The following is a 26,475-nucleotide window of genomic DNA, read 5'->3' on the forward strand; positions in this document are numbered from 1 at the left end:
TTTTAGCTTGTTCGCGGACATCGTGTCCATAGATGTTGCCTTTGTTTTATGTAAAGTCATCATTGTGGTGATCAGTGTTTATTTTAGTCGGACTCTTGATTTTTAGCTTGTTCGCGGACGTCATGCCCATAGATGTTGGCTTTGTTTTATGTAAAGTCGTCAGTATTCAGTGTTTGTTTTAGTCGGACTCTTGATTTTTAGCTTGTTCGCGGACATCATGCCCATAGATGTTGGCTTTGTTTTATGTAAAGTCGTCAGTATTCAGTGTTTGTTTTAGTCGGACTCTTGATTTTTAGCTTGTTCGCGGACATCGTGTCCATAGATGTTGCCTTTGTTTTATGTAAAATCATGGTCCTTGTTTATCCTTAACAATTTTAAGTGTCTGAGTTTAAATTCTCCTGTTTGATTCCATTAGATCTCTTTATGGATTCAAATATCACCATAACACACCATAGCGTCTTAACATTGGCATTTAAGATTTATCAGTGCTGTTATTATCCTATTTGTCACTCTTAAAGATATTAATGTGGATTTGATAAGAGAAGGAAGTGAGTTCAAATGAAAGTATGAGAGGTAGGATTTATTGGTTTCCTGTGTACAGTATGTTATTTGTTTGCTGATCTTCCTGTTGCTTTCATTATAACCGAACAGCATGCGGTGATGCTGAAAATTCAGAGAGGAGCTGTGACAGCAGTTATGAACATGAGTTTGTTTGTGCTGCTTCTGCTGTCAGGTTGGTGTTACAATTTAAATCAGTTTTTACCAGCATATGTGTGCAGCTGTGTATATTTAAACATGTTCATTTTAACAGGACTTCTGTGCAGCGCTTCTGGTCTTTGGCGAGAGTATCAGTACATAAACATAAGTATGACATGGGCTGAAGCTCAGAGTTACTGCAAAGCGAGATACACTGATCTGGCTACTGTAGACTCGATGAATGATGTGAAAAGGATGCTGAAAACAGTGAATGATGGGTACGGTGGATCAGTGTGGATTGGACTGAAGAGGGGGACACAGGATCGTTGGGTTTGGTCTAATGGAGAAAACACAATCTCACAGTACAGTAACTGGGACACAGGACAGCCAAATGGAAATGAATATTGTGTGTCTAGCTATAATGGGTTTTGGCATGATGTGCCATGTGACCGAACTTTATATCATATTTGCTACAATGGTGAGTTTTTCATTATTTTTGATGTGTGAATGGGCTGATTTCAAACAAGAAAAGCTGTGAACATATTTTTCATCTGTCAATAGAAAGTACTGGATACGTCAAATTATTCACTCCTAAAAACTGGACAGATGCACAGAGTTACTGTAGACAATATCACACTGATCTGGCCACCATCCGCAGCTCTCAGGAGCAGAATCAGTTTAATGCTATTGGTGTAACTGGGCAATCGGTCTGGATCGGTCTGTTCATGGACTCGTGGCAGTGGTCTGACCAATGGGACCGCTACTATAGAAACTGGGCAGCAGGATACACATCTCGGACTTCAGGATTTGGTGACTGTGTTGCCATGACAACAACTGACTCTGGGAATTGGGTTCAGTTCAGTTGTGATCTACAGCGTCCTTTTATCTGCCATGGAGGTGAGTTTCTTTGAAAAATAAATGAAAACATTAGTCAGAATTCTGTTGTTTATTAATGGCTTTTTTTACTTTTATTTCTTAACCCTCTTGTTTAAGAAGTTTTAATGTCCATTTATTTTTCAATCTATTTTAAACAGAAAATACAGGTAATATGTACACAATCTAACGAAACGAAATGTGTTCTTCAGGCATCGGTCAGTATTTAGTGTTGACCTTTCTTGGCACGAAACACATCTTGTGCTTTTTTGAGGAGACTGAAGTCCTGAAGTCAACTGGCAGTGCTAACTCTGCTTTATACCTTTTTGAAGTGAAAAAGTATTGATTAATCTCCTGTATTAAATTATATGTGCAGATATAACCATGCAAAATGCAAATACATTAAGATACTATTTTCTTTACAAATAAAATACTTGTATTCCAACCTACACAGAAAAATCCCCACTGCAATATGTGACTTTATCCTCTCTATCACCTTCTCATTTTGAAACCTAAAATTGCATTTAACATCTAATCTAAGTTAATAAAAAACTCTACAAGTATGATTTAAGATGTAAAATGCAAGGACCTATATAAACACTGAGCAGTGCTAATTTAACACTGAGGATTTTAAGCATGATATGATCTTATGTGATTACTTTATGGTACAATGTTGGCTTAAGGCAACATGTTTTTTTGTAATTTTCTAAAATATATTTGTTGATATATAATATAAATTTGTTTTAAAAACATATTTATTTTCCAATGAAGGTGACACAGATTTTTTGTAGGCAATCATCTGGATGAAAACTATTACAAAAATGCCCTTTTAGTTGGAGAAAATATGGCCCCATGTGCACATGTGCTGAAAGAAGCAGCAAAATAGACCGCCTGTGGGTCTTGTGACCACTTTTTTGCATTTTCATTGCATAGTATTGGAACTCTCCTTCCTTGAGATAGGATTGACCAATCAATTCACCATCTCAGTTTTTAAAAAAACTAAAATAAGCCATGTTACACAACACAGTACCATAGAGGGTTTAGTATACCTGGTAATCTTAACAGTGGCGGCCGGTGACTTCTCTTCTGAGGGGCATGAATAAAAAATAATAATAAAAGAGACTCACTTTCACAAAATACTCGCTAGACAGTCATTTAACACTAAAATCTGATTACACATGAGATTAAGTGAGTCTCTGGCAAACATGAGCATCTCTTTTATCATAAACCCCTACAAGGTATCTGCAGCAGACATGTATTTTTGACATGATGCATGATGCACATAGGTTCACATGACACGCCGAACACATATTTTGACATGATGAGCCACAAACATGACCGGCTAAAAACATGTTCTGACGAGCTTCGCATCCTGCGCCCTCGAAAAAGAGATCACCGGCTGCCACTAAATCTTAATATAATAATATAGAGATGATATTTAATGTGTTCACACTGTTTTCTACATCAGGAAAGTTTATTTAAATACAGCAAATAATGAGTTCTGCTTACTCTCATTAGACTTTTTTTACAATGAAGTTCATTTCCTTTTTTGTCACAGCGCCCAAACCTATTTATCGCCCGTATCACTATATACATAAGAATATGACATGGACAGAAGCTCAGAGTTACTGCAAAGCGAGATACACTGATCTGGCTACTGTAGACTTGATAGATGATGTGAACAGGATGCTGAATACAGTGAATGATGGGTACGGTGGATCAGTGTGGATTGGACTGAAGAGGGGGACACAGGATCGGTGGGTTTGGTCTAATGGAGAAAACACAATCTCACAGTTCAGTAACTGGTACACAGGACAGCCAAATGGAAATGAATATTGTGTGTTTAGCTATAACGGATTTTGGCATGATATGCCATGTGACCAAAATCGATATATTGTATGCTACAACGGTGAGTTTTTCATTCTTTTTAATGTATAAATGTGCAATTTTGAACAAGAAAAGCTGTTAACATATTTTTCATCTGTCAATAGAAAGTACTGGATACGTCAAATTATTCTCTCCTAAAAACTGGACAGATGCACAGAGTTACTGCAGACAATATCACACTGATCTGGCCACCATCCGCAGCTCTCAGGAGCAGAACCAGCTTGATGCTATTGGTGTAGCTGGGCAATCGGTCTGGATCGGTCTGTTCATGGACTCGTGGCAGTGGTCTGACCAATGGGACCGCTACTATAGAAACTGGGCAGCAGGATACACATCTCGGACTTCAGGATCTGGTGACTGTGTTGCCGTGACAACAACTGACTCTGGGAATTGGGTTCAGTTCAGTTGTGATCTACAGCGTCCTTTTATCTGCCATGGAGGTGAGTTTCTTTGAAAAATAAATGAAAACATTAGTCAGAATTCTGTTGTTTATCAGTGGCTTTTTTTACTTTTATTTCTTAACCCTCTATGGTACGCATTATGAGATATATATATATATATATATATATATATATATATATATATATATATATATATATATATATATATACAGTACTGTGGCCACCACCACCAGTTTTGTTGTTTTAGAAGTTTTAATGTCCGTCTATATTTATTTTTCAATCTATTTTTTTAAGATACAAACAGAAAATACAGGAAATATGTTCACAAGATTAAAAACAAAACAATTTTCAGAACTAAATGTCTTCTTCAGGCATCAGTCAGTATTTAGTGTGAACTCTCTTAGCACGAAACACATCTTGAGCTTTTTTGAGGAGACTGAAGTCCTGAAGTAATTCGATTAGAATTAGAAATTAGGATTTAATTTTATTTAGATTTAAGAGATCCTGCAGCTGCCTGCTATTGCTCAATTGAAAGGGGAGTTTTCCCTAAATACTCGACACTTCAGCTGTAACACTTTATATCGATAGTCCACTTTAGACATTTCTAATTATAAGTAACTTTGCAACTACTTATCAACTACCAATCTTTAGAGAATTAGTAGACTGTCTGCTTAATATCTACTAACACTTTATTGTGATGATATTGTCACGGCTAGGGGCTGGCTACTAACCCTAAGCCACGCCCCTTCTCAATTTCCACCTCGAGGAGGTCCCCAAAGCCACACCCAATGACCAGACAACACGAGAGCAGGTAAGTATTAAAACAAACTTTATTTAAATATTTAAAATAACTGGGGGAAATGGGGAAAGGGGCAATTAAAACTAACTCCTCTCTGCCTTCCAGACAGGCCACAGCACGGGAGAGGGGCAGAAAGGGGGAAGAGCGACGGGGGCTCCGGGGGCTGGTGACCCAAGTGTAGGGGAAAGGGGACGGGGGAACACAGGCTCCTGCCAATCCCACTATCCGTGGCGCCCTCCTCTTCTCTCCTGGAGGCAAAAGACAAGCAGTATGAATTTTGGGGTTGTATCTCTTCCTCTCTATTGTGATACCTGCGCCACGTCGAGCCGATACTCCTCCGCTCACTCCACTGGGTGTTTCTCTCCACAGGGTTTTACTGGGACGTGAAGACTCGTCCAACCTGGGCTAGGGTCGCCTTCGCCGGTTGGCCTGCTGGTAACTCGTGGTAAGTATGGCCTTCCTTCCACCAGTCACTCTCCTGACCTTCGCTCTCGCCTTGTCTCTTTCCGCACAGGTCACTTAGACACAAGGACACAGTTAGTGCAACTTAATTACTTCTCACCTCTCTGCAGTTTACAGCTCGGCGTGTGTGACTGTCCACAGTTCGTTCTACTGGTGTTCACTCTTGTTCTCTCTTCCTTTACAGGCAGCTTGAATACAATACACAGTTAGTGCAACTTGAGTTCTTCTCACCTCTCTGCTGTTTACAGCTCAGGCGTGTGTGACTGTCCACAGTTCGTTCTACTGGCGTTCACTCTTGTTCTCTCTTCCTTTACAGGCAGCTTGAATACAACAACACAGTTAGTGCAACTTGGGTTCTTCTCACCTCTCTGCTGTTTACAGCTCAGGCGTGTGTGACTGTCCACAGTTCGTTCTACTGGCGTTCACTCTTGTTCTCTCTTCCTTTACAGGCAGCTTGAATACAACAACACAGTTAGTGCAACTTGAGTTCTTCTCACCTCTCTGCTGTCTACAGCTCAGGGTAGCGCAGCTTTTCCTCAGCCCGCTATACAGTGTTTCGGTCGACAGTACTCAGGGCGGCTTACGACAACTGGCATACACAGAAGGCAAACGGCGACGAGCTTCCTAAGGGGGCGCCGGGGGCAAAAACCCTCTCGGCGAATCCACTGGTCCGCAGGGGGCGAATCGTCACACCGTCTCACCGGGCCGAGCGCTGCCCTGTCCTCAATGCCCGTAGGCCGATCGAATACCAGACAGGGGCGCCCCTTTGTAGAGACCACGGGGCGGCGGAGCTTCTTCGCCCTTCGCTCTGCCACAGATGGAACACACAGGTGAAGTAGTAATATACAGGTACGTGTTTGTACTCACACACACACACTGCCAGCTTCCAGGTTTCCACCGCCGCACTCTGCAACTGTCAACACACCGACGGGGCGACTTCCACGGCCCACACCGTCACTTTGCACTTAAATCGCCACAGCATACAATAGTTAGTGTTCACCAGCCGTCAGCCCCTCCGTCTCTTCCTCAGTGGAGGGGATGATGCGGGGTACGTCTGACAAGACACACAGCACTTGCACAGCAACCCACAGCAATTTCACAGCACCACTTCAACGTGAAAGGTTTTCAAAAAGGACATAAACTCACCCACCACTCTACAGGTGCACACACGCGACGCCCAGCGTCTTCCACTTCGCTAAGGGCCGACGGGGGCGATGACACTACGGCCGGAGCTTTTAGGTCTGCTGCTATGGCGATATAATCCACTGGTTCCTGCGGCTCGCCCACCACGCTCGATCGGGGGTAGGGCCGCTTTTCCTCTTCCTAGAGCGTTCAATAACACAGAAGTTGGCAGCTATGGCTTCAGATCAAAACTAGAGTCGATACTCACAGCGATCTCCTTGGTAAACAGTTTACAACCAGTTTCGTTTCCTTAATCCTTGGTTACTCCAACGTGTCACATTTACCGTTGTCTTCTTCTACCCACAGGGTTTCTGCTTACGGTAACGTCCACTGAGAACTATGAGAGGGAAAGAGAGAAAGTGCAACCAACTGCCAATACGTAACGGACGAGCACAGCTCCGTACTTCAACTCAACACTAACGCAACCAAACTGTGGTTTACACTGTCCTAATATACTCCTCTGTAGGCTGTAATCCTCCAATCAACCGGCGATTTCCTTAAACACCCACAGCTGCGCTCCCTTTCGCTGATTACAGCCCTCGTGATGCTACCGGATGTCCGGTGTTTCCTCTTCCCGGTCTGGGCGGAAACATCCGGGCGGAACCAAAGTTTCCCGACTTTCGGTTCCGCCCAAAAGATCGTCACCTTGTGACATCCTCCCCCGCCAATGCATTCTAGTCCCTAGAATGCCTCGGGGTTGTCCACTCACCGTAGCGGGCAGGGGGGCGGCCTCGGTTCTCCCGTTGGGAGCGTCTCACGGGTGAATCAGGTTCAGCTGGTTCGTGTGCCGGCTCTGGTTGTCCCGGGAGTTCGGCTGGCTCGGGTGCTAACTCTCGCTGCCTCTGGGCGGCCGGGGGTTCAGCTGGCTCAGGTGCTAACTCTCGCCCTCTCGGGGCAGCCGGGGGCAACGCCAACACGGGTCGGCCTGGTACCACAGCCCATCCTCCCATCCAGGGGGCCGCCGGCACCGGCTCCACAACCCTTTCCTCTGCTACTTCGGGATAGTTGGGGCAGGGGCGAATCATGTTCCGGTGTACCACCCGCTCAGGGCCGGCCTTTCCTTCCGGCCGGATGGTATACACCGGCTGTCCCGGTCTCTGCTGCCTACATACCACATACGGGATGGTCTCCCAGCGGTCGCTTAATTTTCCCTTGCCTTGGCGCCTGTTGTCCTTCGCCAAGACCCTCTCTCCAGGTAGCAGGGGGGCGTCCCGGGCCGTCCGGTCGTACAACCGCTTGTTCTTCTCCCCTGTGGTCTGTATTCTCTCAGATACCTGTTCATAGGCAAAATGTAACCGCTGGTGATGGCGTCCCACCCACTCGGTCACGCTCACTTCCTCCTGGCCAGCCGCCACTCCTAAGACCAGGTCCGTGGGCATCCGGACATGTCTGCCGAACATCAGGTAAGTAGGGGCATACCCCGTCGTACTATGTACACTATTATTATATGCCTGTAGTAGATTCGGTAAGGCACTCACCCAGTTGCTCTGCTGCCGTTGATCCAGGGTCCCCAGTAGCCCCAACAGGGTCTGATTGAACCTCTCACAGCTGCCATTTCCCTGGGGATGGTACGACGTCGTATGGGTCTTAGTACACCCATACAACTGGCATAATTCTCGGATCACTTTTGACTCGAAATTGGCCCCTTGATCTGAGTGCAGAAACTCCGGGCATCCAAATGTCTGAAAGACGTTCCTCCAGAGGGCCGTCGCGGTGGTATTAGCTGTCTGGTCGAGGGTGGGAACTGCCCATGCGTATTTGGTGAATAGGTCAGTAATTACCAAGATGTTTTGGTAGCGGTCTTGCGGCCGGCCCAGGGTCAGGAAGTCCATGGCCATAATGTGGAGGGGGGCTTTCGCCTGGATGGGCACCATCGGCGCACGGGCCTCTCGCCGAGATTTGAACAACATACACCTGGGACATGCCTGGATCAAGCTACGAACCGTGGCTTCCAGCCCTGGCCAATAGAAAAATCTGCGCAGCAGTGATATGGTCCTCTCTTGTCCTTGATGCCCCAGCTGATCATGGTAGGCCGAGACTAATGCTGTCGTCTGATCGGCAGGCACCACAATCTGGCGCACCTCCTCGCCCAGTTTCGGGTCACTGACCTTTCTACACAGCACTCCTTCCTGCAGTTCCAGCTTGTCCCACTGCCCCAGCAGTTTCCTTCCCGTCTCCGTCTGGGCTATTCTTTCTGGCGACGTCGGTCGTCGCCTCTGCTCCACCCACGTCTTCACCTGACACACATCCTGATCCCGGGCTTGCCTCTCCATCCATCGACGGGGGTCCCACCCCCAGTTCCCGGGGACGGCCTCTTGCTGTCCTCCTGGGGCATCCACGGCCCCTATCATGTAATCCTCCCTCGGGCTGTTTTCCTCTTCTCTTCCCCGGCACCCGGGGTCGCCCATCTCCGGCAGCCTCGAAAGGACATCGGCGTTCGTATGTTCACGCCCCGGTCGGTACTGCAAGTGGTAGTCGAAGTTGGCCAGCTGGGCTACCCACCGCTGCTCTACGGCCCCCAACTTCGCTGTCTGCAAATGCACTAGAGGGTTATTGTCCGTGATTACCGTTACCTTGGCACCCCAAAGGTAGTCTTTAAACTTCTCACTTAGGGCCCACTTCAAGGCCAGCAACTGCAGTTTAAATGAGCTGTAATTTGCATCGTTCCTCTCCGCTGGGTGGAGGCTCCGGCTTGCATAGGCGATCACCCGCTCTCTTCCTTCGTGCCGTTGGGCCAATACGGCTCCCAGCCCCAGGTTGCTTGCGTCTGTGTACAGAACAAAGGGTTTAGTAAAGTCCGCGTATGCCAAAATGGGTGCCTGTAACAGTTCCTGTTTTAGTCTCTGGAACGCAGCCTCACAAGGGTCATCCCAGTTAATTGAGGGTGACCCACGTCCCCGATTCCGCCCTGTACCAACCAACAGCTGGTTAAGAGGTTTAGCAATCTTGGAAAAGTCTTTGATGAATCGTCTGTAATATCCCACAAATCCCAGAAATGATCGTACCTGCCTCACGGTTTTGGGTGCACTCCAGTCCTTCACTACAGAGACTTTTCCGGGGTCCACAGACACCCCTGCGGCGCTGACCACGTGGCCCAGGAAATGAACTTCTCGCCTCAGCAGGTGGCATTTGTCAGGTTGCAGCTTTAGCCCGTACTTTTCCATGGCCTGGAAGACCTCTTCGAGGTGCTGGAGGTGGGAGTCGAAGTCTGGGGAATACACAATCACATCATCCAAGTATACTAAAACTGACTTCATCAACTGACCTCCAAGACAGCGCTGCATCAGTCGCTGGAACGTGGCCGGAGCGTTACAAAGCCCGAAGGGCATCCGTTCCCACTCAAATAATCCAAACGGGGTCGTGAAGGCGGTCTTCTCTCGATCTGCCTTGGCCACCTGCACCTGCCAATACCCGCTGGCCAGATCCAGGGTGGAATACCATGCGGACTGTGTAAGGCTGGCAAGGGAGTCTTCGATCCGTGGTAAGGGGAAAGCGTCTTTCTTGGTTACTAGGTTGAGCTTACGATAATCCACACAGAACCTCCAGGCTCCTGACTTCTTCTGAACAAGCACAATGGGGGCCGCCCACGGGCTACTGCTCTCCCGAACAATGCCCCGCTCCAGCAGGCCCTGCAAGAGTGTGCGTACCTCGGTGTATAAGGTAGGTGGAATTGGCCGATATCTCTCTCGGCTCGGCCCAGCGTCCCCAGTCGGGATATGATGTTCCACCACTCTGGTGCACCCATAGTCTTCCTCATGACTTGCAAACACATGTTGCCATTTTCGAAGAAGCGCCTGGAGCTTCTGTGTCTGTACTGGCTCCAAATCCTTCCCTTGCAGTGACTCACCCGCAAGATGTCTCGGCACCTCACTCTTCCTGTCGTTCCTAGGGGCATCCATCTGTGTCAGGGCCACCTCAATCACGGAGGGGCACACCTGACGGAAACTGACGTCCCTCTCCTCTCTCACCTGATGGGGCGCGACCGCCGTTAGTCGGGCCAGTCGTTGGTGTCGATGTAAGTGGACTGCATAAGGGTGTTCATTTCGTACTTTCACGGGGACTCTCCCCCGGCGGACCGCCACTAGGCCCCGTGCTACCTCCACTTGAGGACAGTCTGCATGCGGCTCAACCAATACCCACTCCTCAGGGTCGACTTCTCGAGGGGGCACTCTCGCCCACACAATGGCCTCGCTTCTAGGGGGAATAGACAAGGCAAAACGACACATCACTCTTCCTACCTCTTCTCGGTCTCTACGGACCTGGGCCATCTGAACTCGCCGACAGTCGGCAACTACACGCTCCCATTTGGGCCTCTCTGCAGGTGAGATTCTGGGGCCAGGCCTAGCCTGAAATAATTCTTCCCAGCATTCCGAGAGGACATTCATGCCCAGCAGGGCTCGATGGGCACCCAAACACCTGTCTTCGACAATGATCACACCTTTCTGGGGGACTAATACCCCGTGGACTTCCAAGTCCGTCAGTCGGTAACCGACATAAGGGATCTCCAGGCCATTTGCGCCCCGCAACGTCAACCAGGGGGCCTCTGCTCCTTGTGTTCCTTTCTTCCCAAATATCTCTTGTGAAAGGCTTTCTGCAAACAACGTTACCTGAGAGCCCGTATCTACCAGGCATTGTACTGTCTTGCCACACACTTTTACCTCCGCTACTGGGCTATGCCCAATCATCTGGTGCCTGGGATTATTTCTTCTGGGGTCTTCCCGAGGGTTCCCGGCCACACGACCCACTGTGGCCGGCCGATCTAAAAACCCCCTTCCGATGCCCTACGAGGCCCACACTGGCGACTGATATGTCCTGGTTTTCCACAGCGATTGCAAATGGGGCGCCCTTGGTCATCCCATTCAAAGCGGGGCCGGTTAAAGCGGTCTGGACGTCTGGGCGGCTCTCGGCCTCGCTCCGAGTACGTTCGTTCTCGGGGGGCCGGCCTTGGTTCCTCCCGCGCCCTTCCTTGGCGCAACTCTCCCAAGAGAGCTTTAGACAGCTCCGATATCTGTTCCTGGACGTCCTTCAGCAATTCTGCCTTCAGGGCCTGTTTCCAGTCCGCCCGCTCAGGTGGTGTGGGTGCCAATTCGCTTACCGCCGCGCATACTGGAGCCTCGCTGACTTCGACCTCATCACCTTCCAAGGCCAATGCCTCTTTCCTAAGGTCTTCGAAGGTGAGCCCGGGGTCCCTCCGAAACTGGACCCGCAGGCTCTGTCTCACAGGGCCCTCCTTCATCCCCAGGAGGAACTGGTCACGTAACAAGTTCTCCCCGTCTCCCAGCCCATGATCGCGTCGGGCCTGTAATCGGGTGAACTGCTCCCGCAGCCTCAGGGCAAATGCTCTAATGGTTTGTCGGGGGCCTTGCTTAAAGTTAAAAAATTGGGACCGGAGGACAGCTACAGGGGTGTGATCACCATATTGCTCGGTGAGAAACTGGAATACGGTCTGGGCGGTGGCTCTAACTGCTTCGGGGGCGGCTTGCACCTCTCGCCGGGCTTCTCCCTCTAGGGAGTTTAACACAAACTGGAGCCTCTGGGCGGCGCTGAGGCCCTGCAGGTCGGCCAAATATTCTAGTTGGGCCCTCCACTCTGTCAGTCGAACCTCTGACTCTGCTCCTCCATACTTCTGCATCCATGGGCTACCCATAATGATGGACGTGGCACGGGGTGGGGCTGCGGGCCCCGCGTTGTCGGTCATTGGGCGAACCTGGTTACTCAACTCGAGGTGGAACCCTGCCGACTACGCCAAAATCTGTCACGGCTAGGGGCTGGCTACTAACCCTAAGCCACGCCCCTTCTCAATTTCCACCTCGAGGAGGTCCCCAAAGCCACACCCAATGACCAGACAACACGAGAGCAGGTAAGTATTAAAACAAACTTTATTTAAATATTTAAAATAACTGGGGGAAATGGGGAAAGGGGCAATTAAAACTAACTCCTCTCTGCCTTCCAGACAGGCCACAGCACGGGAGAGGGGCAGAAAGGGGGAAGAGCGACGGGGGCTCCGGGGGCTGGTGACCCAAGTGTAGGGGAAAGGGGACGGGGGAACACAGGCTCCTGCCAATCCCACTATCCGTGGCGCCCTCCTCTTCTCTCCTGGAGGCAAAAGACAAGCAGTATGAATTTTGGGGTTGTATCTCTTCCTCTCTATTGTGATACCTGCGCCACGTCGAGCCGATACTCCTCCGCTCACTCCACTGGGTGTTTCTCTCCACAGGGTTTTACTGGGACGTGAAGACTCGTCCAACCTGGGCTAGGGTCGCCTTCGCCGGTTGGCCTGCTGGTAACTCGTGGTAAGTATGGCCTTCCTTCCACCAGTCACTCTCCTGACCTTCGCTCTCGCCTTGTCTCTTTCCGCACAGGTCACTTAGACACAAGGACACAGTTAGTGCAACTTAATTACTTCTCACCTCTCTGCAGTTTACAGCTCGGCGTGTGTGACTGTCCACAGTTCGTTCTACTGGTGTTCACTCTTGTTCTCTCTTCCTTTACAGGCAGCTTGAATACAATACACAGTTAGTGCAACTTGAGTTCTTCTCACCTCTCTGCTGTTTACAGCTCAGGCGTGTGTGACTGTCCACAGTTCGTTCTACTGGCGTTCACTCTTGTTCTCTCTTCCTTTACAGGCAGCTTGAATACAACAACACAGTTAGTGCAACTTGGGTTCTTCTCACCTCTCTGCTGTTTACAGCTCAGGCGTGTGTGACTGTCCACAGTTCGTTCTACTGGCGTTCACTCTTGTTCTCTCTTCCTTTACAGGCAGCTTGAATACAACAACACAGTTAGTGCAACTTGAGTTCTTCTCACCTCTCTGCTGTCTACAGCTCAGGGTAGCGCAGCTTTTCCTCAGCCCGCTATACAGTGTTTCGGTCGACAGTACTCAGGGCGGCTTACGACAACTGGCATACACAGAAGGCAAACGGCGACGAGCTTCCTAAGGGGGCGCCGGGGGCAAAAACCCTCTCGGCGAATCCACTGGTCCGCAGGGGGCGAATCGTCACACCGTCTCACCGGGCCGAGCGCTGCCCTGTCCTCAATGCCCGTAGGCCGATCGAATACCAGACAGGGGCGCCCCTTTGTAGAGACCACGGGGCGGCGGAGCTTCTTCGCCCTTCGCTCTGCCACAGATGGAACACACAGGTGAAGTAGTAATATACAGGTACGTGTTTGTACTCACACACACACACTGCCAGCTTCCAGGTTTCCACCGCCGCACTCTGCAACTGTCAACACACCGACGGGGCGACTTCCACGGCCCACACCGTCACTTTGCACTTAAATTGCCACAGCATACAATAGTTAGTGTTCACCAGCCGTCAGCCCCTCCGTCTCTTCCTCAGTGGAGGGGATGATGCGGGGTACGTCTGACAAGACACACAGCACTTGCACAGCAACCCACAGCAATTTCACAGCACCACTTCAACGTGAAAGGTTTTCAAAAAGGACATAAACTCACCCACCACTCTACAGGTGCACACACGCGACGCCCAGCGTCTTCCACTTCGCTAAGGGCCGACGGGGGCGATGACACTACGGCCGGAGCTTTTAGGTCTGCTGCTATGGCGATATAATCCACTGGTTCCTGCGGCTCGCCCACCACGCTCGATCGGGGGTAGGGCCGCTTTTCCTCTTCCTAGAGCGTTCAATAACACAGAAGTTGGCAGCTATGGCTTCAGATCAAAACTAGAGTCGATACTCACAGCGATCTCCTTGGTAAACAGTTTACAACCAGTTTCGTTTCCTTAATCCTTGGTTACTCCAACGTGTCACATTTACCGTTGTCTTCTTCTACCCACAGGGTTTCTGCTTACGGTAACGTCCACTGAGAACTATGAGAGGGAAAGAGAGAAAGTGCAACCAACTGCCAATACGTAACGGACGAGCACAGCTCCGTACTTCAACTCAACACTAACGCAACCAAACTGTGGTTTACACTGTCCTAATATACTCCTCTGTAGGCTGTAATCCTCCAATCAACCGGCGATTTCCTTAAACACCCACAGCTGCGCTCCCTTTCGCTGATTACAGCCCTCGTGATGCTACCGGATGTCCGGTGTTTCCTCTTCCCGGTCTGGGCGGAAACATCCGGGCGGAACCAAAGTTTCCCGACTTTCGGTTCCGCCCAAAAGATCGTCACCTTGTGACAATATCTCAACAGACATTCGACTATAAGTATCTTTGCAAGTGCATGTCAACTTATTCCACTAACCCAAACCTCTTCCCTAACCCTAAACCTTACAGTCTACTAATACTCTAATGACAGTTAGTTGATGTATAGTTGCAAATTATTGAAAGTTAGTTGACATGTAGTTGCAAAGTTATTTATAGTTAGTAAAATGTCTAAAGTGGACTATCAAAATAAAGTGTAACCAAATCTTACTAGATATCTAAGGATTACTAGTAAATGACATGGATGTGTGTTTAATTGTGGTCAGAGCTGGACTATGCAGCACAGCCTTTTAGGACCAAGTTGCCCAACCCTGACATACACACACACACACACACACACACACAAACACACACACACACACACACACACACACACACACACACACACACACACACACACACACACACACATTCTGGTTTCCATGTTTTATGGGGACATTCCATAGATGAAATGGTTTTTATACTGTACAAACTGTATATTCTATTCCCAAACCCTAACCCCAATCATCACAGAAAACTTTCTGCTACTACAGATTTTTAATAAACATCATTCTGTTTGATTTATAAGCTTGTTTCCCCGTGGGGACCTCAAAATGTTCCCACAAGGTCAACAAAATACTGGTATTCCTGTCTATGTGATAATTACTAGGTACACACACACACACGCAATTACTTATTGCTCTCTTTTAAAGATCGGATGGGGGGCCCTATACATACCTTCTCCTTGGGACCCCAATTTGCTAAATCCGCCACTGTATAGAGGAAACATCAGCACTGAAAAGTGATGCATCTGTTGATGTTGAGGATAAAGTTGATAGTGTAGCTGGGAAAATAATCGAAAAAAATCTGAAATTACCTGTGAAGTACGTTTTACCATTTCACTGCTAGCATATTAAAAGAGGTCAGCTCAGCTCAGTGAGAGAAATTCACTCTACCTTCATAACAAGAACAGGATAGGACCTAGAACTTATCCCTGTGGTACGCCATATTTAACCGGGGCATGATATGACTCTTCCTCATTTACATAAACAAAGTGATTGGTTAGATATGATCTATGAGCGGTCTAATAACTGCCAGTTTGAAAGCTGTTGGAACGTATACTAGTTCTAGCGATGAGTTAAAGATAATTAGTACTGGGTCTGACACTACAGAGAATACCTCTTTTAGTAATTTTGTGGGAACAGGGTCTAATATACACAGTGATGATTTAAATCTCGTTTAAAAACATATTTCTATACCCTGGCTTTTGATGCACTATGAGAGCTGCTGTGGTCTTCGTTGTCGCTGTCATTGTTGGTGTTATTTTATACTCTTTTACTGTAAAGCACTTTGGTAGCCTTGATGTTTGTTTAAATTGTGGATTGGATTAGATGATTTTATTAATTTTGAGAGCTCTTCTATTGTAGTAGTTTTAAATGATTCAAGTTGTTCATGTGGTTATCTAGTGCCCAATGTACTATTGGGTAAAATGGTGGCCGCTTGCATAGCTTCGATGTTTTCCCTAATAGTCATAATTTTGTTAGTGAAGAAGTTTATGAAGTCGTTACTAATGTGTTGGAGTTTAATATCGGTTTCTGTTTGTTCTTTGTTTCTAGTCAGTTTCGCAGCTGTACTAAAGAGGAAATGAAGGTTATTAAGCACCTTTGTTTGTGTAGTCACCCTCGGTCCCTGGTGACCTGGAAACAGCTTCCCAGCCTGTCGCGTTGACTTTTACGCATGATCCGCCTTGGCTACACAATTCGCCCATTCATTTTACCATTCGGGTTGTCTCTCTCTCCCCATGTCTTCACGAAAGTAGTGAAGGGGGCTTTAAAACCCCTGAGAAAGAGCGGTGTTCCCATTCTAGCTTATCTCCACGATTGGCCTATAATAGCTTACTCTTGGCAGACGTTTTGCCAACACAGAGATTTAACGCTTTGTCATCTCGCTCGTTTGGGTCTTCAGGTCAACTGGAAAGACCAAACTTTGCCCTGTGCAGATTATCTCTTCTCTCAGTATGGAACTGGTCTCAGTCGGACTGACAGCTTTTCTAAAAGAAGTGCGTGTACAGTCGATACTGGCGGGTTTTAATACACTAAAAGACAAGTCAGCGGTCCCACTGAAACAATTTCAGAGGCTCCTGGGGCATAAGGCAGCAGTAGCAGACATGACACCGTTCGGGCTGCTCCATATGAGACCACTTCAGTGTTGACTTCACGACCGAGTCCACAGGAGTGTGGCAAAGCATGACGTCGTAGTGACCGACTGAAAGGGAACGTCTCGGTTACGTATGTAACCCACGTTCCCTGAAGGATGGGAATGGAGAAGTCACATCTCGTCGCCACAGTTTACTGTTCCACTGCTGATACCGGCCGGGCACCATACTCAGCTTTCTTAGCGAAAATAGCTGATTTGGTAACTGCACTTGACTCTCGTTAAATACTCAAGAGGTGACGCCGGCAGATGCAAATACCTGCATGCCAATTTCAATGACGCTTAAGTAGCTTCTTAAAGTAGATTGGTCTCTCTAAGCGAGTTCTCAATTTGTTGGCCACGACGTGCATCAATCCTTCTTTCAGGGATTGACCAATCAATTCGGCATCTCAGTTTTTAAAAAATAAAATTGGAGGCAACACAGTACCATAGAGGGTTACGTATACCCTCTATAAAAAAATATTTAATTAGATGATACTTAATGAATTCACACTGTGTTCTACATCAGGAAAGTTTATTTAAATAGAGCAAATAATGAGTTCTGCTCACTCTCATACATTTTTTTACAATGAGTTAATTTTCTTTTTTTGTTACAGCACCCAAACCTATTTATCGCCCGTATCACTATATACATAAGAATATGACATGGGCTGAAGCTCAGAGTTACTGCAAAGCGAGATACACTGATCTGGCTACTGTAGACTCGATGAATGATGTGAACAGGATGCTAAATACAGTGAATGATGGGTACGGTGGATCAGTGTGGATTGGACTGAAGAGGGGGACACAGGATCGGTGGGTTTGGTCTAATGGAGAAAACACAATCTCACAGTTCAGTAACTGGTACACAGGACAGCCAAATGGAAATGAATATTGTGTGTATAATAGCTATAACGGATTTTGGCATGATATGCCATGTGATCGAAATCGATATATTGTATGCTACAACGGTGAGTTTTTCATTCTTTTTCATGTATAAATGTGCAATTTTGAGGAATAAAAGCTGTTAACAGAGTTTTTATCTGTCAATAGAAAGTAGTACTGGATATGTCAGATTTTTCGCTCCTAATAACTGGACAGATGCACAAAGTTACTGCAGACAATATCACACTGATCTGGCCACCATCCACAACGTTGAGGAGCAGAACCAGATAAATGCTTTAGTTGGACTGGAATCGGTCTGGATCGGTCTGTTCATGGACTCGTGGCAGTGGTCTGACCAATGGGACCGCTACTATAGAAACTGGGCAGCAGGATACACATCTCGGACTTCAGGGTCTGGTGACTGTGTTGCCATGACAACAACTGACTCTGGGAAATGTGTTCAATACAGCTGTGACCAGAAGTTACCCATTATCTGCTATGGAGGTGAGTTAACAGAAAAAAAATGCAGTGTGATCCGCAAAATATCATACGAGCAATGATTATAATTTAAAGCCATTTCAGAGAATTGTTTGTAAACACATTATAAATGTAAGAAATGTATGACTGAAACATGTTACAAAGTCTGTGTAGTATGTAGTATTGAATTTTGGAGTTACACTGTTAAACAGTTTTCACCATTTCTGAGTTTGGGATTATTTGGGCAGGGCTAAATCGGTGGCTCGATGACACACTGGAGACACCAAGCATGGCCCCGCCAGTAAACACAACTGCGAGCATTCATTCAGGTTGCAGTGGTATTTGAAAGGCAAAAGATATGCCTGCTGTCCCGCGAATAGGTGTGGTCCCAGAACCGACCACGGATACACCGCCAGCGCTTGAGGACAGACAATCCTGCCTGTTTTTCCAAGATATTTTTAGTCATTCAAATTTGTCTGGGTGGTTGATAACAAATTTTTCTGTGGTGTGATAACCTGAGAACACATTTAATATTGGACTTTACACGAAGCGTAAAGTATAGTTTAATTAAATACAATACTAATAAAACATTAATGGATCTGATTATAATATGTAGTCATTAAGGCACATATTGTTTTGAGGATAAACGTTCACTTTTATTTCCTTAGATGACAAGCAGACGGTCAGTTCAAATGTATCCTGTGATCAAAGATGCAGCTTGAATGATCCTGCAGTGCAGACAGCTATTCTGAATGAGGTATGTGAGACATTTAAATCTAGATGTGTATAATTTATGTTTAAAAATATACATTTGGATCCTTGATCCGCAGTATCATAACAAGCGTGTATGATCTATTGATTGTGGTTGGTAAAATCTAAGGATATGTAGCCAAAAAGTGTAAGTTTTTATTTCCTGGTCTTCCAGATCAATGAAAAGTTGAACAGCTTGGGCCTGGAAAGCTACAAAAACATCGCCTGGATAAAGGATTAAAGTGGAGAGATTAATCGTACAATGACGTCAAACATTATATGTGATGGGAACTAATCTTCAATGTAAAGGAATATATGAAGAGTTAGTGCTCCTGACATGTTTTCTTTTGCATTTTTATCAGACTCTTAATGGATTTTACCAACAAAGTGGTATTTCTAAATGGACTTGATTAAGCAGATTTGAAGTGAAAGTATTTGATGGACATATATTACATGCAGAGAGCATTTATGTAATGTTTGACAGAGGTGGCATTTAGCTGCTTTTGCATCTGAGCTCCTTATATATTTCTGATATGAACTTATCTATTATAGACATACACTAGGGGCAATTTCCCAGACATGGTTTAGATTAATCCAGGACTAGACCTTAGTTATATAAGGACATTGAAGTAGTTTTTAAAAACATACCTTATACAAAAAACAATACTGGTGTGCATCTCGAGACAAAACAATGGCACTGAGATATGTTAAGATATGTTACTGGAAGATGTTTTTAACTTAAGGCAGCTCAAACCTGCATTTTAGTCTGGGACTAAGATAAACCTGTCCGGAAAACTGCCCCAAAGAGTTTTCTTTCTACTTACAGAATTTACATGCAGACTGATAAAATGGGGTGGTACAATTTTTTTTCAGACTGATGCCAAAGGTTTCTCAAAGGTTTGTCAAACGTTCTTAAAAGACAAACTACATTTTTAAAACCGAAAGTTTCTTTAGATGTTTAAGGCTTTTAAAGGACGCATACAACATTAAATGTTTTTTTAAAGGTGTATTTATTAAGAATGTGCTTAACGGACTTTTGTCACTATATTCTGTCTAAAACTAGTGTCACTTTAACTACAAATACTGACATTCCAAAACAATCAGTCATTTTTCTGTAATTCCTTTTCCTTTATTTGAATGTTTAAAGTTCCCTTTTTTAGTTCAGAGTATTGAATAGTGAAAAAGTAAAATTCTGTTTTGTTTAAGTTTTTTGCTTTCTCCTTGCATTATTCATAAGATGTTTTGCTGATGTTTAATGGTTCTGCACTTCTGTAAAGTCTGATAAACTAAAAAGTTAAAAATAGGATTTGGGAAAATAAAATAAAAAACAATATTTAAAGGGATACTTCACGCAAAAATAAAAATTATATCAAATTTACTCACTCTCATGTTGCTACTAATCTGTATACATTTCAGTGTTCTGATGAACACGAAGGAAGATATTTTGAGGAATGTCTGTAACCAAACAGATCAGAGGCCCCATTGACTTCCATAGTAGGATAAAAGAATACTATGATAGTGAATGGCTCACACAGCAAAAAGTCCAGTTTTAAATGAACTCTCATAGAGTTGATTTCAACACTTTTTCACAGTTTATATAGCTCCACACTCGTCAGAGTTAAATGAACACTTTCACAATTTTTAACACTAGACCAGAGTTTCATCTTTAACTTGCAACAGTTTTAAAATAATACTAAAAGGGATTAAGAAAAATTCCACACTGTTCAGAGTAATGTTAATTATTTAGGTAGTACAGTACAGAATTAAATATTTAACACGATGCTAGAGTTTCTTTGACTCACAAACGTGTTAAAGGGGTCATATTTGCATATCTCATAATATGACTCCTTTAACACATGAAGCATGTGAAAAAAATAGATTGTTCAGATTTCGCCTACTTTGTGACATAGCTGGCAGGTCTTATTACAATAATACTGCTTCTTAAAGGGCGGTGAATTTGTTGATTTTATTGTTTTATACTGTTGTCTGATGTCTACTTATGATGTTCGCATGGTTTTTACATTCAAAAACATCAAAAGCAATAAGTAATAGGCTATTTTGTAACATGTATTAGTGGCTGTTTTGAGAAATGGTTCGTTTGAAGGGGCGGGCCGCATTGAAGACCTGAACGACCGTAAACACCCACTGCTATGATTGGAATTACATGTGGGGAAATGTTTTAAAAACATTAATGTGATAAAAATAGCAGCCGAACACAAATATGTTTGAGCCACAAAAGATTCTGGGTGCTAAAGATGATACACATAAATGACAATACGTATAGTAAAGTAGAAACAAAACTCGACGTGACTAAATTACCGTATAAAACACAGTAAGCGTGCATCAGAATCTAAACTGCGGCTAATAAATCCTTATCAATAACTTTGTATATTTCTATTGTGCTTGTGAGGTTGCTTTTACATTCACGTAATGTTACATACCACAGTCATATGATAAAAAATAAGCTTTGTTGAGTGTTTGACCTTTCACACACAACTCGCCTAAATTACCGTATACAACACAGTAAACGGGCATCAGAATCTAAACTGCGGCTGAGAAATCCTTCCTTATAACTAACTTTGTATATTTCTACCTTTAAATTACAGTCGTATTGTTAAGTGTTGTACCTTTATTAATCGTTTAATGTTTTTAGTAAATTAAAACAGTCAAACAAACGTGTTTAGACACGGATGTTACAACATGACATATCAAGCGATCTCTTAAGCAATAGTGAAACGCAGTAACTTAAATAAAGTAAAATGTCTTACTGTGTATTATTATACTGCTGTGTCATTGTTGTCAGATCGAATATAAGTGGTGCTTCAATCACAGTCTCTCTGCAAATCCAGCATCGACTTCTTTACAAATGAATCCATGTACACAACGTTAACAAACACTCCCCACACAAGCTGGAACTTCTTCAAAAGCAAACTTTATCCACGCATATTGCTAATGTTAAGTTCCAAGCCTCCGAATTGAAGTATTTAGCTTCTGTGTTGTTCCCACGTGGTTCTTCCACAACTGAAAATGCGTTTCCATGGTATCATAACAGATCACCGCGTCAAAATAAAAGTCTCTCAGAAAAAATTTTATTTAAAAGTCATTTTGGTTACATTTGTCAATCTTTAAAGACATGTTTACTTACTGAGACACACGTGTGTCACGCGAAGCTGTGGGCGGGGCTACAAAAGTAGACGTGTCCTTTTGGTTATGGGGAGGTGTTTCAATTCTACTTTTACATCATAGATTTCCGAATTCCACACTGGAGTGTTTAGCTGGCTTGGTGCCAAAAACGGTTATATTTCAGTAGCACGGACGTTTTCAGTTCTGAAACTTGCAGGATGTTCATTTAAGTATGATGACCTCTTATATAACAAATTATCAAGTTAAAATTGAGTTTTTGATTCACCGCTCCTTTAATCTAAACTATCCAACCGCAGCACTGGATTAAATCCTTTTAATCATGACAATGAAGATATGGTGCACTGTAAAACATTTCTGTAGAAATTACTGGGTTTTACTGGCAACTAGCTGCCAGTAACTTACTGTAGATTTTACATTTATATTATTTACATAAATAAAAATATTCTGGGTTCAATACAAAAGCTCAATCAATAATATTTGTGGCATAATGTCAATAAAAAATGTGATTACATTTAAACAAAAACATGATCGCAGTAAAGCACTTACATAATAAAAGTAAACACAGAAACCCTTAACTTTCTTTGAGACAAGTATTTCTTAATATAAATTGGCGTATTACCTTTTAGATACATGGTGGCAATTCATTGATATTCAGAAGAAGATGCTAACTGGCACAGGTCAGCTAACAAATTCCATATTTGCATTTTCTCAATGCTACACTATGTATCACATCTCCATCATGCAGCAAGTATATATATCTAATGACACGTTACAGTCTGAACAAGTACAAGAAGTAACTGTAACTAGAATAAGCTATATATTAACTATACCAATATTGTTACATTTATCAGGCATGTGACCTCCTTTAACTTGTAGCTTAAGCTCAGTATTTACATGGAGAACCTCGGAAAATATTTGGATGTCTGAAAAGCTCAGGGTTATACAAGGAAATTTTATTTGCATTGCCTTGGATTTACAGTCCCAGACTTACAGTAACTGCATATTTGAGGTGTCTTAACTTAAATAAGCTTGCACTGTCATATCTGAAAATATATCAGTTTTGTGTTCAGTGGCTTACCAGTAATGTTTTTTAAGGCACATTTATAAAAGCTACTTAAATGTCATCATTGAACTTACTGAGCCATTTCTGTGAAGCCAGATTAGGGCTGTCACAATGCTTAAACAATCTTCTCATCGCAATTGTTTGACCTCAATCACCGCGATGATTGCACATCTCTCTAAAAAACATAAGGGGGAGCTGCAGTGCCTGTATAAACGAGACAGTATCAGATTACTTTAAAAATGTGGTATGTGTAAACATATTTACTGCCAGATAAACCTTGCAAAAGATTTCATTTAAATAATCACAACAATATGTGAAAATTATTTCATAAACAAAAAAATGTATGAGAATTAAATGTCAAAGCAATAAACAGGCAATTAATCGTTATAATCGTCACAATGTATTAAATAATTAACCGTCAAAAACATTCTGCCAAACATAAAAACTGCTCAGTTTTTTAAGCTTTTAAAGAAAGTTTTTGGTTTTCTAAATGTTAGAGGAATGTTACATTCTACTATTTAAAACGTAATGACAATGTCATAATATAATGTTCTCTCCATATTTAGAAACCAAACTTTTGATGAGTGAGTCAATCAATGAATTAGATGATGATCTTTATCATTACATACCAAACACCGCAGAATTGCACTATTAATTTACATTATTATAACAAATGTGTTTAAACACACAAAGTTAATGCAACCAGGAAAAAAACTAGCAAGCATAACATCAAGGGTTCAACTAAAACAAACACTGATCACCATAATGGTGACTTTAAATGAAACAAAACATCAACAACTAATAAGTGGATTGTGTTTTCTACAGCAATGTTTCTACAGAAAATTTTGAAATAATGTTTTATAAGAGTTTTAAAATAATAAAATGCAATGTTTCTTTATCATTTACATAACAAACAAAAAAGTAAATATAGAGAACGGTTGTGAGCGGTGTGATTTTGTCTTTAATTTCACCGCAAAAATGATTTACGAGTGCAATGTTATTTCAGAGTTTTTATAGTATATCATGCTGCAGTGCACTAGCATATATCCAATGTGTGAAAACTTTCCTTCTTATGATCATTTGTATTTGCTGTACAAAAACATGCCAATTCACTCAGCCATATGATCTACGGAAAAACACAAATAGGTCTCGTTTTTGCAAGTCTTTGAAGGTCACTGTGCCCTATTCAAAACAACACAGCATGCTGACTGGTGTCAACCAATCGCTGAGAATTTAAGCAACAAATAAATGTTTAAACATCACATAAACAACACACTTACAGATTTACCATCTGACTATAAACGCAAGACGACTTGAGCTTCAGTAAACTGCAGACATGAAAACAATAATCGTGCTGCTGTTTCATTTCTCAGGTTAGAGAGATCTTTAGTCACTACAGGTAAAAAAGTGATAAAATGTATGTACAATAATCTTATGTATGTAATGAACCTTAATTGGTTTGATTAGTTGAAGACAACTCAAATGTGTCTTCTGTGCATCTGTGTTTTGGTTCCTTCTCTCTACAGGTTTCTGGACGAGGGCATCCAGTCTTTTTCCCAGACAATTCTACTATGTAGGCAACACAATGACTTGGACGAATGCACAGAGCTACTGCAAAGAAACATATACAGATCTAGTTTTTGTGTATAGTGAGGATGACATTGACCAGCTGAACCAAATCACTCCCACCGTATACTCCTTTAGTCTCCCTATGTGGATAGGGGGCTTTAGTTTGATTGATGATTCAGAAAACGTTACAGACATTACAGACTATTACTGCTTGGCAATAAACATGTTTTCCAAGAAACTGAGTAAAAAGAGTTGCAGGAATGCGTATCCATTTTACTGTAGCAGAGGTGAGTGGCTCAAATTTTAAAATAGGCTAAATCTAAACATTGGTGTTTTTTGTATTATGTGTGTACTGATATTTGTGTCTCTGCTAAGATGAAGGCAGAAAGGTGCTGTTGCGAATCAAAGTGTCATCTGACAAACAGCTTACAGATCCTGCAATGAAGGCAAACATCTTAACTGAGGTAAAATTTTAAAGTTAAACATGTGCTGTTCAAGACTGTTTTGGCACATATTTAAAGCCTATTATACTATGCGGGGTTTGTTCTATTTTTTTTTTCAGATCAAGAAGAAAGTTGACGAGCAAAAGTTTGTCAATGTTATCAAAACAGTGTGGAGCACAAAGCAGGATTTCCATCGAAATGATATTAAGATAGCAAATGCAACCTGCCCATAACTTGGCTTTTCAAATAGTTTTTCCAAAATATCACACTGCATATAATGTCATGCATTTGCAACTTATGTCCTTCCTTATATAACCTAAATGTTTTTAAATTTACTGTAGTACGTGATTTAGGTTTATCAAGCAAAAACTAAATGAATAGTCAGAAATATAGTCTTGTCCACTGTTTGTAAAACATTTATTAAATAAATATTCTGAACTGCTTCTGAAATGATTTTGTGAGTAATATTTATTCTTAAAGTTTTCATTCTGGAATTTGCAGTTTTCAGATATCTTTTTGAAAAAAACCTTGTTATCTTAAACCATACATGCAATTGTGTCAGATGCAAACACTGTATGTGAACCTGTTGACAGTTTTCCTAATTTGAATGAACAAGTTTGCTTTCTTTTTTTACATCTATTTGCAAACTATCCCGACTGTCTATGTCTAATGGGTGTGCTTGGTTATTTGTCTCCAGCTCAAGCTGTCTCTCTTTTAAAGTGCACCTATTTCGTTGCTAAAAATCAATGTTATTTTGTATATTTGGTGTAATACAATGTGTTTGTGTGGTTTATGGTTAAAAAACACATTATTTTCCACATACCGTACATTTTTGTAGCTCCAGATTTTACTCTCTTCCTGAAATTTATAGATTTGAAAAGTTCTGTGTCCTTGATTGGCCAGCTAATCTGTACAGTGTGATTGGCCTGAATACCTCTGACATCAGCCGGAAATGTGACACTCCTTACCATGTTTGAAAGATTCGAGCTTAATGCAATGCTGACATGAGTTAACTTACAGGCTGTGAGACCAAGCGGGAGAAATTATGATAATGTCGGTCTTTACTACATCACCAATTCCAGGAAGTAAACTGTTGCTTACAATCCATTTATAAAATGCTGCGTAAAAACCATCCTACATTTGATCTTACGATCATTTAACAAAAATGCGTATGTGTGATTCATAAACCGAATGTACGCACAGAAAACGCGCGTACCCCTTTCAAATCTATAAATCGCAAATGAACTTGAACTTGTGCGCGCAGCCAAACAGTTTCAGATCTCCGCCTTTAAACGATGCATAATGTCAGACATATATAAAAGAGCGCTTGTCAATGTTTAAACCTAATTTCAAACAGCAAGAATTTCCAAAAACCTGCAGCAATCAGACAAGCAAAAGTGCGTACGTCTGCTCAGACCCTGACGTGGCGCTAAGCACTTTTCCACGTCAAAGACAGTTTTTATAAATATGGACTTTGCCGTGGATCTTTGCCTACGCACACTT

The 26,475-nt window shown here is 43.4% G+C and overlaps 2 protein-coding genes and 1 long non-coding RNA gene across 3 annotated transcripts in view; 2 read left to right on the top strand and 1 right to left on the bottom strand.

Annotated features, from left to right (window-relative positions):
* Positions 1–26,475, bottom strand: part of LOC141349067 (tripartite motif-containing protein 16-like protein) — a 267,698-nt gene that overhangs the window by 25,548 nt on the left and 215,675 nt on the right. The window lies entirely within an intron of this gene.
* LOC129443436 (macrophage mannose receptor 1-like) lies at positions 1,286–19,138 on the top strand. The gene is made up of 7 exons (XM_073871478.1): positions 1,286–1,593; positions 3,128–3,478; positions 3,561–3,896; positions 17,259–17,612; positions 17,695–18,030; positions 18,672–18,760; positions 18,929–19,138. Exons 1-7 carry the CDS (start codon positions 1,422–1,424, stop codon positions 18,992–18,994), a joined length of 1,704 nt encoding a protein of 567 aa, XP_073727579.1. The 5' UTR covers positions 1,286–1,421; the 3' UTR covers positions 18,995–19,138.
* Positions 24,487–25,815, top strand: LOC129443195 (uncharacterized). The gene is made up of 3 exons (XR_012371217.1): positions 24,487–24,816; positions 24,962–24,993; positions 25,092–25,815. It is a non-coding gene; the product is annotated as an uncharacterized lncRNA (long non-coding RNA).

Source organism: Misgurnus anguillicaudatus, chromosome 2 (genome assembly GCF_027580225.2).
Source record: "Misgurnus anguillicaudatus chromosome 2, ASM2758022v2, whole genome shotgun sequence".
Taxonomy (NCBI): Eukaryota; Metazoa; Chordata; class Actinopteri; order Cypriniformes; family Cobitidae; genus Misgurnus; species Misgurnus anguillicaudatus.

Coding starts and splice junctions, on each gene's coding strand:
- LOC129443436 (XM_073871478.1), top strand. CDS start 1,422: ATGGACTCGTGGCAGTGGTCTGACCAATGGGACCGCTACTATAGAAAC. Junction 18,031..18,671: donor ACCCATTATCTGCTATGGAG/GTGAGTTAACAG, acceptor TTATTTCCTTAG/ATGACAAGCAGACGGTCAGT. Junction 18,761..18,928: donor AGACAGCTATTCTGAATGAG/GTATGTGAGACA, acceptor CTGGTCTTCCAG/ATCAATGAAAAGTTGAACAG.